Below are 15001 nucleotides of genomic sequence, written 5' to 3'. Positions count from 1 at the left end.
CCCCCTCTAAACTCGAAGCTCCTGGTGGGCAGGGAACATGTCTTCCAACTCTGTGATGTTATACTCTACCAAGCGCTGTGTGTAGGCTAGGAACGTGACTACCAACTCTGCCATATTGAACTCTCTCAAGCTCTTAGTACAGGGTTCTGCACACAGTAAGCACTTAATAAATATGATTGATTGCTCTGCACACAGTAAGGGGTCAGTAATTAGTGATTAAGCTCCAATGGTTGCTAACAAAACGGTCTGAGTTTCTACCAAGTGATGATCCTGGATCCTCCTTACTTTGTTTCCTGGGGGATCCAGGGAAGCAGCCAATCTGGGAACAAGTGCTTAGTACAGTGCTCAAGAGCTTAGTACAGTGCTCTGCACACAGTAAGCGCTCAATAAATACAATTGAATGAATGAATACCACCTGCAGAACCATTGCTGGGCCTTTCAGCAGTCTGGGGAAGGCCCAATTATTGTTCCCAGTGGCATTTATTGAGCATTTACCATGTAGAACACTGTACTGAGCACTCTAACAGAGTTGGTAGATGCATATTCCCCGGGGAAGCAGCATGACCTAGTGGATAGAGCACAGAGCTCTGAACTGGAAGGACCTGGGTTCTAATCTCAGTTCTGCCACATATCTGCTGTGTGACCTTGGACAAGTCATTTCACCCCTCTCTGCCTCAGTTACTTCATCTATAAAATGGAGATTAAGACTGTGAGCCCCATATAGGACAGGGACTGTGTTCAATTTGTTTAGCTTGTATCTACCCCAGAGCTTAGAACAGTGCTTGACACATAGTAAGCTCTTAACAAATACCATCATCATCATCATAATCATCATCATCATCAAGGAGTTTGGCTGCTGAAAGGAGTCAGGGCAGAATAGTATCAATTAGTCAATCAGAAGTATTTACTGGGTGCCTCCGTTGGGTAGAGCACTATGCTAATCCCTTGGGAGAGTATGGAACCAGAGGAATCATGGATTAAATGAAAGAGTACCAAACTGAGAGCCAGGAGACCTGAGTTCTAGTGACCTCAGCCATTGGTCTGCTGTTTAACCTGAGGCAAGTCACTCAACTTCTCTGTGCCCCAGTTACCTCATCAGTAAAATGAGGATAAAATACCTGTTTTCCATACCTCTTAGTCAGTCAGTAGTACTTATTGAGCACTTACTGCATGTAGAGCAGTGTACTAAGCACTTGGGAGAGAACACTATAGCAATATAGCAGATACATTCCCTGCCTACAATGAGCTTACAGGCTAGGGGGAGACAGACAATAATATCAATCAATAAATTACAGGTACGTACACAAGTGGTGTGGGGCTGGGAGGGACAATGAATGAAGTCAGGGAGCAAGTCAGGGAGTCGCAGAAGGGAGTGGAAGAAAAGGTAAAGAGGGCTTAGTCAGGGAAGGCCTCTTGGAGGCCTCATAGATTATGAGTATCGTATGTGACAGGGACAGTACTTGATTAGATAATCTCGTTCCTACTCCAGTGCTCAGCACAGTGCTTGGCTTGTAATAAGGGCTTAACAAATACAATCATCATGACTTGCACAGCACCCAGGTATGTGGGTACTAACTGCCAACTCCCCTGTACCTGCAACCCATAGCACTTACACATGTATTTTTATTCTTTATTGCTTCCTCCTACCTGTAATTTATTTCAAATATCTGTTTCTCCTGCTAGATAGTAAACACCTTAAAGACAGGGATCACAGTTCCTGATTCTTTGGTTCTTGCCCAAGAGCTTAGAACAGCATTTGTAAAATAGTATTATTACTATTACTAATAGTAATAGTGTTAAGTGCTTACTATGTGCCAAGGACTGTACTAAACCCTGGGGTAGATACAAGATAATCAGGTCCCACATGGGGCTTACAGTCTAAGTAGGAGGGAGAACAGGTATTGAACCCCATTTTGCAGATGAGGGAATGGAGACACAGAGAAGTTAAGTGACTTGCCCAAGGTCACACAGCACGTAGGCGGTGGAGGTGGGATTAGGGCACAGGTCCTCTGACTTTCATTCATTCATTCATTCAATCATATGACTTCCAGGTCCATGCTCTTTTCACTAGGCCACACTCTTTCCCAGTAAGTATTCAATAAATACTATGGAATGATTGATTGAAAGGTATACAACTAACCAGCCATGGTCTACTGGTGAGCTGCGTTTAGATTGGGTGAGGCAGGCAAATTTAGAGAAACTGTTTAAGGGTATTCTAACTCTAACCATAACCCCATTCCTAACCATAACCCTAAAAACAACAACAACCTAACCCCCAACCTCAATTTTAATCCTAGCCAACTCTAAGCCTAACTTTAAACCTTTCCCTAAACGGAGGCCTAAAAAACCCCTGAACTTTAAACATAATCCTAACCTCGTATCTGAGCCCTAAAACTAACACAAACTCTAAGACATCCTAAATTTAACCCTAATCAAAACCCAAATCCTAACGTTAAAATTAACCCTAACCCTAGCCTTAACCTAACCTCAAATGCTTACACTGAACATACTCTAAGTCTAACTCTAACCCTTACTGTTACCATTATTACTAACCCCAAATTTCTACTATATCCTTAGCCAACCCTAATCCTATCCCTAACCCCTTCCTTAAATTTAACTCTAACCCAAACCTTAATGATAATTTTTCCCCTTCCCCTAAACCTAAACTTTATCCTAACTCTAACACTAATGCAAACCCTAACTACAAATCTGCTACTAACCCTGACCTTTTCCTAGCCATAACCCTATTCCTAGTCTAACCCTAGCTCTAACAGTAACCCTAACCATAACCCTAATGCTATTTCTAACTCTAACCCTAATTCAAAACATAAACCAATTCGTAGCCCTCCTATTCCTAACCCTTGCTCCAAATCAAACTTCAACTACAATTCTAGCCCTGACCCTAATAGCAAACTTTTCCCTAGGCCCAACCTTAACCCTCATCCTCACCAACCTTAACCCTAGCCCTAAACCTTTCCCTAACCCGAGCCCTCAACCAAATATGAATCTAAACCTCAACCCCAATCAAGCCCTAAAGCTAATATTAACGTGCACCCCAATCTTAAACCTATCTACCTCTACGCTTGGCACAGAGTAAACACTTAATAAGTACCAACATTATTACTGAAGCCTTGGAGCCAGAACACAAAGGTAGGGGTAGGCTGATGGTGGAATAAGGTTAAATCCTCCAGGAATTACCCGCTCCCGCCAGCAGGATGCATTTGCTTGTGTTTTACTGCTCGTTAAGATTAAGAAGATATGAATTTCATGATATGATCTTTAAAGAGAGCTAAAGGAGGGGCTTTGGGGGAAGCAGGATAAACAGCCAAACAGGGTGATGGTTGCATGATGGACAGGGGGAGAGCATCCTCTGCTTACTCTCACCCTCTGTTCACTTGGTCACTCTCCACTTACAGGGGGCAAGAGGGGAGGGTGATGGGCACCTCTAACCCCACGGAAGTGAAATCCCCTTTGCCTCTGACTCACAACATCACTATTACCCACAAGATGGCACTACAATCTCAGGGAAGGCTCCTTTCAACCCACTCCCTAATAATAATTGCGGTATTAGTTAAGCGCTTTCCATGTGATAAGCACTGTTGTGAGTCTTGGGAAGATGCAGGATAATCAGGTAAAACAAGTCCCTGTCCCTCAAAGGGCTCACAGTCTAAATAGAAGGGAGACCAGGTATTGAATATCCATTTTACAGGTGAAGTAACTGAGACACAGAGAAGTGAAGTGATTTGCACAAGGTCACACAGCAGGCATGTGGTGGAGCTGGGATTAGAACCCAGGTCTTCTGACTCCCAGGCCCATGCTCTACCCATTAGGCAATGCTGCTGACCAGGTTCCAGTACTATGCCAGTGACACAGCATGACAGCATGACATCTCTCGAGTGTCAGAATTAAGCACTCGGCATGGGAGTTGGTTAAAGACCTTGTTTAGGGAAGCAGCGTGGCTCAGTGGAAAGTGCCCGGGCTGGGGAGTCAGAGGTCATGGGTTTGAATCCCGGCTCTGCCACTTGTCAGCTGTGTGACTGTGGGCAAGTTACTTTACTTCTCTGTGCCTCAGTTACCTCATCTGTAAAATGGGGATTAACTGTGAGCCTCACGTGGGACAACCCGATTACCCTGTATCTAACCCAGTGCTTAGAACAGTGGTTGGCACATAAGTGCTTAACAAATACCAACATTGCTATTATTATTAGTTATTATTCCCTGTCCTAGAGCTGGATGGGTTGAATGAGACCCAGAGCCTGGGTCTTTTGGGGTAGGTGCTTAGTGCTCTGCACACAGTAAGCACTCAATAAATACCATTAACATCTCCCCCTCTAGCCAGTAAGCTCCTTATGAGCAAGGAACATGCTTGCCTATTGTCAGGCAATCATATTTATTAAGCGCTTACTGGGTGCAGAGCACTGTGCTAAGAGCTGGGGAGAGTACAACAATTACAATACACATTTCCTAACCACAATGAGATTCTGTCATTTTGTACTCTCCCAAATGCTTAGTACAGTGCTTTGCACATAGTAAGCACTCAATCAATACCCATGATTGGTTGATTGAAGAAGCAGCATGGCTCAGTGGAAAGAACCTGGGCTGGGGAGTCAGAGGTCATGGGTTCAAATCCCACTCTGCCACTTGTCAGCTGTGAGACTGGGTAAGTCACTTAACATCTTGGTGCCTCAGTTACCTCATCTGTAAAATGGGCATTAAGACTGTGAGCCCCAGATGGGACACCCTGATCACCTTGTATCCTCTCCAGCACTTAGAACAGTGTTTTGCACATATCGCTTAACAAATGCCATCATTATTATTATTATGATAGCCTAGATTCATTCATTCATTCAATTGTATTTACTGAGTGCTTACTATGTGCAGACCACTGTTTTAAGCTCTTGGGAGAGTTCAGTACAATATTAAACAGACACATTCCCTGCTCACCATGAGCTTACAGTCTGGAGGTGGGGAGACAGACATTAATATAAATAAATTACAGATATGTACATAAGTGCTGTTGGGCAGGGAAGAGCAAAGGGAGCAGGCCAGTGCACCATTCAAATGTGACTTCAAAGAACAAACCTGGGCAACTCTTTCAGTTCAGAGCCAGACAAGTCCACAGTCTCCTCATACATAATGAAAGAGCCTGCTTTCACAGGGGCCCTGGATTGGTTCAGTGATAGTTTCGGTGGGATTGATCTCACCGTCTCCTCCCTTGGGAGTTGGAGGGAAGGTGAAGGTGTCACTCTCATAGTCTGCTGCACAGTGACACAGATTAATACAAAAACCCCCCTAACTGCAGGAACCACAGAGTGAGATTCCTTGCATCCAGTAGCTGTGAGGCTAATTCTGAAGCAGTGTGACAGTTTGACCATGATCCAGGACACTACGAAGGAGAGAACTGAGCAGTTACCCTGGAAATTCTCTGGGCGATGACCCTGCATAAGACCGTTTCAACTAAGGAAACTGCTTTTTCCAAAACAGCAAGGATTTTTTTTTAACTCTCTAATTTGTTTGTTTGGCTTTAATTAGCCAGAAAAATCAATTCACAGGCCATTTCACTTTCTGTTATATTGTACTCTCCCAAGCACATAATAAAGTGCGCATAGGAAGAGCTCAATAAATGCCACTGACTGATTGATTGATCTGCAGTCTAAGTAGGAGGGAGAACAGGTATTGAATCCCCATTTTGTAGATAAGGGACTTGAAGCCCAGAGAAGTGAAATGACTTGCCCAAGATCACACAGCAGACAAGTGGTGGAGGAGGAATTAGAACCCAGGTCTTGATTCTCAGGCTCGTGCTCTTTCCACCAGGTCACAGTGCTTCTCTTTACTAAATGTCTGGGAGAAAACAATATAAACGAGTTGGTAGACATGTTCCTTGTCCAGAAGGAGCTTAGAGTCTAGAGGATTGCTCCCAAACTTTCTTTCACCTATGAACAGTTCAATATAAGCTTTCTTTTAACCGCCATACTATAGGACGGCCAACCAGGGCAAAGTTCACACTTAAGCATTTAATATTTAACCTATCCTCAGCCCCACAGCACTTATATACAGATCCATAATTTATTTTGAGGTCTGTCTTCCCTTCTAGACTGTAAGCTTCTTGTGGGCAGGGAACACACCTACCAACTCTATTGTATTGTACTTTCCCAAGCGCTTGGTACAGTGCCCTGCACATAGTAAATCCTCAATAAGTACCATTGATTTGCATCCCTAGAACCCCAGTGAAGCCAATCTGCAGTCATCTTTTTTTGCATAATCCCACCCCCGGGCTGGCCAGTTGCTATTAAAGGCCCAGTGTTCCCCTGCCCAGTCCATGGAACGGGCCCAGCAGGCAGTCATCAACATGGCCTCCCACACCCACATCCTTTGGATCCTCCTTTTCTGGGTGACAGGTAGGCATGGCAGGCAACAGGAAGAGTAAAACTGTTTAATTAATTATGAGTCCCATCATTGGGCATCGGTGAGGATTTGGGGAGAGAGGGGTAGTTCTCACGCCGACATGCCTGTTGGGTTTCTCTCCAATCAGAACCTGCAATATAATCCATCTGTATTTGTCTTTCTTTGAACTAGATGCCCACGGGGCTATTGTGATGACCCAGACCCCGGAGTCCCTCTCCGTGTCTCCAGGGGAGAAAGCTATTATCCAGTGCAAAGCCAGTCAGGGTATTAATAAGGAAATCAGCTGGTACCAACAGAAACCCGGACAACAGATCAGGCTCCTTATCTACGCTTCTTCCACCCTGGCCTCTGGGGTCCCCTCTCGGTTCAGTGGCAGCGGCTCAGGAAGTGACTTCACGCTCACAATCAGCAGCGTGGAAGGAGAGGATGCTGCAGACTATTACTGTATGCATGACTATGCTTTTCCATTCACGGTGTTACAGACCCATACATAAACTCCCCTGCTTTCTGTACTGGTGTTGAGCTGTTGCCCTTTGAAGAAGAGGTAGAGAAACAGTCTTAGTTAATACATGGCTTGAAGCCTGACCCCCCTCTCTGCCTTGGATCGGCAGTGGAGTGTTAGAGGAGTCTGCTCCAGGCTGAAATGGGGGAGGATAAATGACTTCTGTTTAGGCTTGGGGCTTGCAGTTTTTTTCACCCCTCCTTCAGCCCCACAACACCCCTCTAGAAGGTAAGCTTGGCCCACTAGAGTGGAAACTCTTTAAGGGCAGGGAATGACGATGTTGATGATGGTATTTGTTAAACACTTACTATGTGTCAAACACTGTTTTAAGCGCCAAGGCAGATACAAGCTAATCAGGTTGGATATAGAGAAGTATTTATGAGCTAGAGAGGATGGATGGGTTTAAATCATTTGGGGTGCTGGAAGTGCATCAGAAAAAACTGGTTAGAATTGTTGGGGTGTCAGAAGGGCTTTGAATACGGGGATGGCTGTGGTCTATTTGATTTCAACTGGGAGTGTGATCTATGCTGTGGGAGCAGTGTGAAAAAAGGGACAGAGAGACCTGAGCTGAGAACAGGGTAGAGTTCAAAGGTTATTTTGGAGGAATGAAGAGAGGGAATTGGGGAACAGTGGGTGAAGAGATAGAATAGGGTGAGTTAGAAAGTTGGTTGAAGCCAACTGGGAAGAATTTTTATTTGATGATGAAGGACACGAAGAGCCAGTGGAGAGTTTTGAAGAGTGGAGAGATGAGGATTGAACAACACTTCAAGAAGATGATAATATGATAAGCACTTAATACCACAACTATTATTATTAAAGGAGGTTCTTGGCAGAAACTCTTTTCTTCCCTGGTCAGGCAATTAGCTGTGCTCCTAGATCTATTAGCAAGTATTTATTAGCAGTATTATTAATATTAAGTATTATTAGAAGTAAGTAGCATAGACTGGAGGCAGGATGATCAGCAAGGAGACAGGTACAATATTATTATTATTAGGGTATTAGCTAAGTGCTTACTATGTGTCAAGAACATTTCTAAGCTCTGGGATAAAGTTAATCAAGTTGGATCCAATCTTTGTCTACATGGGGCTCACAGTCTAAGCAGAATAAGAACAGGTATTGAATCACCATTTTAGAGTTGAGTAACTTGAGGCACACAGAAGTGAAGTGACTTGTCCAAGGTCACACAGCAGGCCTGTGGCAGAGCTGGGAACTAGAATCCAGCTCCTCTGACTCCCAGGTCTGTACTCCTTCCGCTAGGGCAGACTGCTTCTCCACTATGATCAGAGCTTGTTTCATGCTGGTAGCTGTTTGTGTGGCGAGGCAAGGATGGACCTCTGAGATGGTGTGTAGGTAGAGAGCAGTAACAGAACAAGCCCCTTTGAAGCTGTTCACCCTGACAGGCAATTAATTAATTAATATATTTGTTTCCAGAACCCTAATAGATCTGTGAGCACAGCTAATTGCCTGACCAAGGAGGAAAGATTTTCTGCCAAGAACCTCCTTAAATCATAATAATTATGGTATTTGTTAAGTGCTTACTATGTGCCAGGCACTGTACTAAGTACTGGGGTGGATACATGCAAATCGGGCTGGACACATTCGCTGTCCCATATGGGGCTCACATTCTCAATCCCCACTTTACTGATGAGGTAACTGGGGCACAGAGAAGTGACTTGCCCAAGGTCACACAGCAGACAAGTGGTGGAGCTGATTCCCAGTGCCGTACTCAATCCATTACTCCATGCGGTTTCTCACATTCTTCTCACATCCTTTCTTATTAGATTCTATCTTGCTCATCATTGCCTTCTGTGTCCCACTCCTTTCTCTACTCTTTTCATTTTTCTCAGTTATTATTATGGTATTTGTTAGGCACTTACTATGTATCAAGCACTGTTTTATGTGCTGGGGTAAATACAAGTTTATCAGGTCCCAAGTTTCCTTTCATATCTGCTTCCCTTTCCCCATCTTTCTTCATGTAATCTGTCCTCTTTCTCCTCCTCCTTCTTTTCCTCCTCTTTTTCCTCCTTTTCCTCATCCTCTTCTCTTCTTCCTTCTCTGTCTCCTCTTCCTCTACTCCTCTTTCTCCTCCTCCTCTTCTTTTCCTTCTTTCTCCTCTTCCTCCTTTCCATCCTCCCCCTCTTCTTCTCCTATCCTCCTCATATCCTCCTTCTCCTCTCATCTTCTTCTCTCCTCTTCCACTTCTCCTCCTCCTCCTCCTCTCATTATGGTCTTCAGCGGGCTGCCTTCATCCCTGCCCATGGGAGCATATAGAAGGACAGACTCTTTCCCAGAACTCCACTGAGGCTCCATTTCTAGCCAGACAGCTTTAAAAGAAACCTTAAAGTACCAGACACCCTGACAGCCAATGTGAGCATCACTTTCTCCTTACTCTGAAAAGGGAAATAGGAGAAACAGAGAGCAGCCACAACCATTCTCTGTAAACCCATCTGTATAGACCCCTGTCTCCTCAGATTTGCACGGGCCCCACTGCTGGTTGGTTTTTTGCATATTGGAGTTATCTATTTATTCACCCAAGTGTTAGTACAGTGCTCTGCACACAGTAAGCACTTTATTGATTTGATTTGATTTTGTTTTATGGTATTTGTTGAGTACTTACTATCTGCCAGGAACTGTACTAAGTACTGGGGTAGATACCAGATAATCAAGTTGGACGCAGTCCATGTCCTACATGGGGCTTACAGTCTTAATCCTCACTTTACAGATGAGGTAGTAATAATAATCATGGTATTTGTTAAGCACTTACTATGTGCCAAGCACTGTTCTAAGCCCTGGGTTTATCAGGTTGTCCCACGTGGGGCTCACACTTTTAATTCCCATTTTACAGATGAGGTAACTGAGGCACAGAGAGGTTAAGTGACTTACCCAAGGTCACACAGGTAACTGAGGCACAGAGAAATTAAATGACTTGCCTAAGGTCACAAAGCAGACAAATGTTGAAACTGGGATTAGAAGCCAGGTCCTTCTGACTCCCAAGCCTGTTCTCTATCCACAAGGCCATGCTGCCTCAGTGGTTCTTTTCTGTCTCTCTCTTTCCTCTACCCTGAATGTAGGGCATGGACACTTTTAATGGAATTTGCTATTAAGTCTAGGTGGGGTCTAGAGGCCCTCATTCCAGAATTTCATCCAGAAGTTTCTGCTGTGAGATATTCTGGAAAAGAGCTCCAGGGAATTATGGGGGACTATTTTATTGGAGATGATGCTGCCTTTAGAATCTGTAACCTTTGCCCCACCCCAACTGCTACCATATTCCCCACCAAATCTCTAATCTCAGTCAAGATTTGGACATTTTGAATCACCCACTGGGTTCTCCAAACAGTTGGAGGTTCCCGTCAGTGAGTCGAGGCTTGGGCAAACTCTCATTGAGCACATCATCCTCTTTTATAGTTCATTTGCACGTATCCTTGTGGTCTGAAAAAAGGAGTGCAGCTTCCTAACCACTGGCAATCTGTGTCTGGTAGGCTGCCCACATGGAGAATCTGGTACCCAACATAGACCTGAGAGCAGACAGTGAGGGAACAGACTGTGGAAGGACCCAGCTTCCAAGGAGTTAGAGAAACCTTGTTTTCAGTGGGGAGGTTAATCAATCAATCCAGTGGTATTTATTGAGCACTGACCCTATGCAGAACATTGTACTGTTTTGGAGAACACAGTGCAACATAATTAGTGGATATGTTCCCTTACCATAAAAAGCTTATGGTCTAGAGGAACACCTATTAGCCTTTCTCAGAGATGGAAAAAAAACAATGCAGTTAAATGATTTTGAAGATCTTTCAAATTGAGAGAGTGTTTCTAGGGGGTCTGAGTGACAACTGTTCCTGTTTTATTCTTGTTTGTTCAAAGCTGTTTATTGTAGTAAACGTGTGCTTAGTCTAAGTAACCAAACTTCAAACAATACTCACAGCTATTGCCCATTGAAAGGGTGCAGTGGCCAAATGTTAGTTTCATTGTCCGTAAAGCAATCCAATGTGGTGTTCCTAAATTCTATCAACAATTCCCTCTAGGGCAGACTGATTCATTTCAGTATGCCTCTTGGCAGAAACTTCCAAATGAAATCACAGGTGAGTCCCTGCTGCTTAACAGCTGTCCCACAGCTACCCAGTGGGACAGTGTTTCAGTTGAGCACACTGAATCACCCAAAATTCTGGCCATTCCTGCCCCGCCTGGATTAGGACCTAAAAGGAGAGGCCTGGGAGAATTTTAGCCAATCAGAGTAGAGTTTATATTTGCATCTTTGAATGGGAGAAGTTGATTTCCATAGGTTGCCCTCTTTGCACAGTCCCACCCTGATTTGACCCAGGAGCTTGAAAAAGGGCTGCCTCCCCTGCCCAGTTTATAGAAACAACAGAGTTTCCTGCAGGCAGGAAACCTCAACATGGCCTCTACGGCTCTGCTTTTCGGGATCCTGCTTCTCTGGATTACAGGTAAGAAAGGAGGCTGTGGAGAAACCCTGTGTAGAGATTGAACTATATTGCTCTTGCTTTCCCCCTCCTGGTTCTATTCTGTGTAACCTGAAGGCATTCCAGGGGTCTTATTACTGTAGGTTGTGTTAGTATGATTAATGTCCTTGAAGCACCATGGTCTAGTGAAAAGAGCATGGGCCTTGGAGTCAGAGGGTCTGGGTCCTAACCCTGTCTCTGCCAATTCCTTGATGTATGACTTTGGGAAAGTCATTTAACTTCTCTGGGCTTTCGTTTCCTCAACTGTAAAATGGGAATTCAATACTTGTTCTCCTTCCTACTTAGACTGTGAACCTCATGTGGGACAAGAACTGTGACTAATCTGATAACCTTTGTACTAACTCTTAGAACGGTGCTTGATGCGTAGTAAGTGCTTAACAAATACAATAACAGTAATGATGATGATGATGATAATAATAATGCCATCTTCCTGTATTTTGTTTTTAACCAGATGCCAGAAGGGACATCACTCTGACCCAGACGCCAACCTTTCTGTCTGTGGCTTTGGGAGAGAAAGTCACCATCAACTGCAAGGCCAGTCAGGATGTTAACAAGGAAGTGAGCTGGTACCAAGAGAAACCTGGTCTCCCCATTAAGTCTCTTGTCCACGCAGCTTCTACCCTGTCTCCCGGGGCACCGGCTCGATTCAGCGGCTCTGGATCCGGGAGTGATTACATATTCACCATCAGCCGTGTGGAGGCTGATGATATTGCAAACTATTACTGTATGCATGATTACGGTTGGCCGCCCACAGTGATACACACCCGTGCTAAAACACCTGTTCATGGCAGCTGGCAGGAAGGTTCCTTTTTGGGGGGAGATGAGAATCCTTTCTCAGTGTCAGTGTGCCTACTATTTTATTTCTTATTTCCCCAAGCAAAGGCCGTGAGGTTCTGGGGATCTTCCTTGCCTCTTCTACTCTCGCAACTCTATATCCTCCCCACCTCCTCCTTTCCCATCTTCCCACACTCACTCTCTCTTTACTCCTCTAATCTCCCCACTCCTTTTTGTTTCAACGCCATTTTCCCTCTTCTTCTCCACTTATATTTCTCAGTCTTCCCCAGATCTCTCTAAGATAAGGGAATCCTGCTGCGGTCATTGTTTGTATCTCACTGGAAGTTTCCAGAATGAATTTGCTGAAGTCAGTCAAGCAGTTTTCACTTCAGGAAAATAACATTATGACAAATAGTTATTTACCTGGGGAGGCTGTGGGCAGCTCAGAAATGGCATTTGAAAGAATTTCCTTTGGCAAAGTGAGATCCCTAGAACTTAGTGAGATCTGCCTACTTGGATTGCGAGGCCCATGTGGGACAGTGACTGTGTCCAAACTGATTAACTTGTATCTCTCCCAGCACTTAGAGTGCTTGACACCGTGAGTGCCTAACAAATATTATAAAAAGGTCCCTGTATCTCTGATGAGGACTGGCAGCTGAGAGTGCTCAATACATAGAAAGCGCTCAATAAATACCTTGGATTGATTGAGAGGAAGCAGAAACCGACCTCCGATGCCCAGATCACCACAAGGAGAGATGAGGACAAAGTTTCCTCCTGGGGATTACTCCCCAGGGTCTCCAAGCTTCAAGCTAGGGTTCCTGGAAACAAGACTGAGTGGAGGTGACTTGGAGTCCACTTAAGGAGACAAGCCTGGGATCCAGAGACCAGAAGCCAGTGGAGGGATTCTGGCCCATAGAGTAGTGGTTATCACATTTGCCTCACACACATAAGGTCCCCCGGTTCATAAGCGGGAGGAAATATATTTCTTGAAAGGAAGCAGCATGGCCTAGTGGATAGAGCATGGGGCTGGGAATCAGGTCATGGGTTCTATCCTGGCTCTGCCACACGGCTGCTGTGTGACCTTGGGCAAGTCACTTCATTTTTTTGTGCCTCAGTTCCCTCATCTGTAAAATGAGGATTAAGACTGTGAGCCCTATGTGGGAAGGAACTATGTCCAACCCATTTACCTTGTATCTAACCCAGGGCTTAGAACAGTGCCTGGCACAAAGTAAGTGCCTAACACTGTAATTGTTATTATTATTATTATCCCTCCATACCCTACCAAACCACTGGAGATGCTAGTGGGAGTGGGGCTGTTTCTTTCAGTTGTTCCCTCTAAATGGGTCAAGTGTTTGGTGACTTGGTCATCTTTAAGTCACTTGCTTTGTGATCCCTCAGTGCCCAAACACTTAGGACAGTGCTCTGAACACAGTAAGCACTCGATAAATATCACTTATGATGATGATTGGTCCAGTATATTCATCTGGGCTCTCTGCCCATAAAGCTCTTCATGAAGGGGTGGGACCAAAGGTGCAGAGACCCAGAGGCTCCCATGGTTGAATAGATCATTCCCCACCCCTGGGGCTAATTCCAAGCTTTGCTGCATCCTGCACACCACAAGGGAATCACAAATGGATGAAGAAAGAGCATGGCTGTTGTATTCATCATCATCATCATCAGTATTAAGTGCAGAGCACTGGACTAAATGCTTGGGAGAGTGCATACAACAGAGTTGGTAAACACCTTCCCTGCCTACATTGAACTTATAGTTTAGAGGGGGAGAATTGTATTGTACTCTTTCAAACCCTTTCTGCAGTGTTCTATGCGTGGTAAACACTCAAAGTTGATTGATTCCTTAGCCATTGTGCCCCTCGCCACTCCAGCAACAGAGATTCAGAGGAATCTGGTTTGTTTTCTAGTGTTCCAGGAACTCTCTCTCCTACTAGATGGCAGTGGAACTTCAGTACAAAACAATGGTTCCGGATGAAGTGGGGATTTAGGCTTAGGTTTTGGCCCATTTCCCTGCAATCCCTGCTGAGAGAGATTTCTGGGAGTCAATCCAAGGTACTTGCCTCAAGCAAACTCCTACAAGAAAACTCAAAGACATGTTTCTTCTCTTTCTTTCTCTCATTCTCTATGTACCTGCAAAATAATCTAAGATTAATGACCGAACTAAAGTCAAGCCAACTATATGTCCCAAGGTCCTGTAGGCTGACTCTGAAGGCTGACAAATGTCCTGGAATTGGAATTGTTTCAAATATACAACAGAATAGGTTTCAGACATTTGGCTGCCATGAGGCAATGCCAAAATCCCATGCCTCTTGGCAAGATGCCTTCATGTCACGTTGCATGTGTATGCAATACAACATAATGATATCAATCAATCAACACATCAGCAGTGTTTTCCAGAAAATTGTTTGTACACCATCGTGTCTTTACTGCCCTTGTCACTGAGGTAACCCCTTGACAGGAGGTCAAGGTAATTCTGCTCAGAGACCCCAACTCACAGCTCTTTAATAAATTGCTTCTGTCTGGCATCTTGGGGATGGTCAGTAGTCTTTGGGAGAAGACATATAGCCACCATCTTTAAGTAGGGCCAGGTGGCTGCCATCTTTGGAAGATCTTGTGTGACTGTGCCTTGTCTCACAACTCCCTAAGGTCATAGCTTACCTCACTTACTGAAGTCGGTCTGGACTCAATGAGTCAGCCTGGCTTCAACTTTACCCTCAGTTGCACATGCTCACTGTAAATTCTTGGATGTCCACATCCGGGCTGCAGCATGCTCGGTAAAGGCTCAGTTCAGATTTCGTAACATTCTGGGGCTTATAGCCATGGCATATAT

At 44.6% G+C, this 15001-nt stretch overlaps 1 gene segment (V, D, J or C); it reads left to right on the top strand.

The window, feature by feature from the left end:
* The first annotated feature begins 6247 nt into the window (after positions 1–6247).
* LOC103168275 lies at positions 6248–6899 on the top strand. The segment is given in 2 exon segments: positions 6248–6398; positions 6577–6899. Coding segments are annotated over 2 exon segments (402 nt in total).
* The last annotated feature ends 8102 nt before the right edge of the window (positions 6900–15001 follow it).

The sequence above is a fragment of the Ornithorhynchus anatinus genome, chromosome 18 (genome assembly GCF_004115215.2).
Source record: "Ornithorhynchus anatinus isolate Pmale09 chromosome 18, mOrnAna1.pri.v4, whole genome shotgun sequence".
Lineage (NCBI taxonomy): Eukaryota > Metazoa > Chordata > Mammalia > Monotremata > Ornithorhynchidae > Ornithorhynchus > Ornithorhynchus anatinus.
Note: the sequence above shows the minus strand (reverse complement) of the source record. Positions and strands in the feature narration are given on the sequence as shown.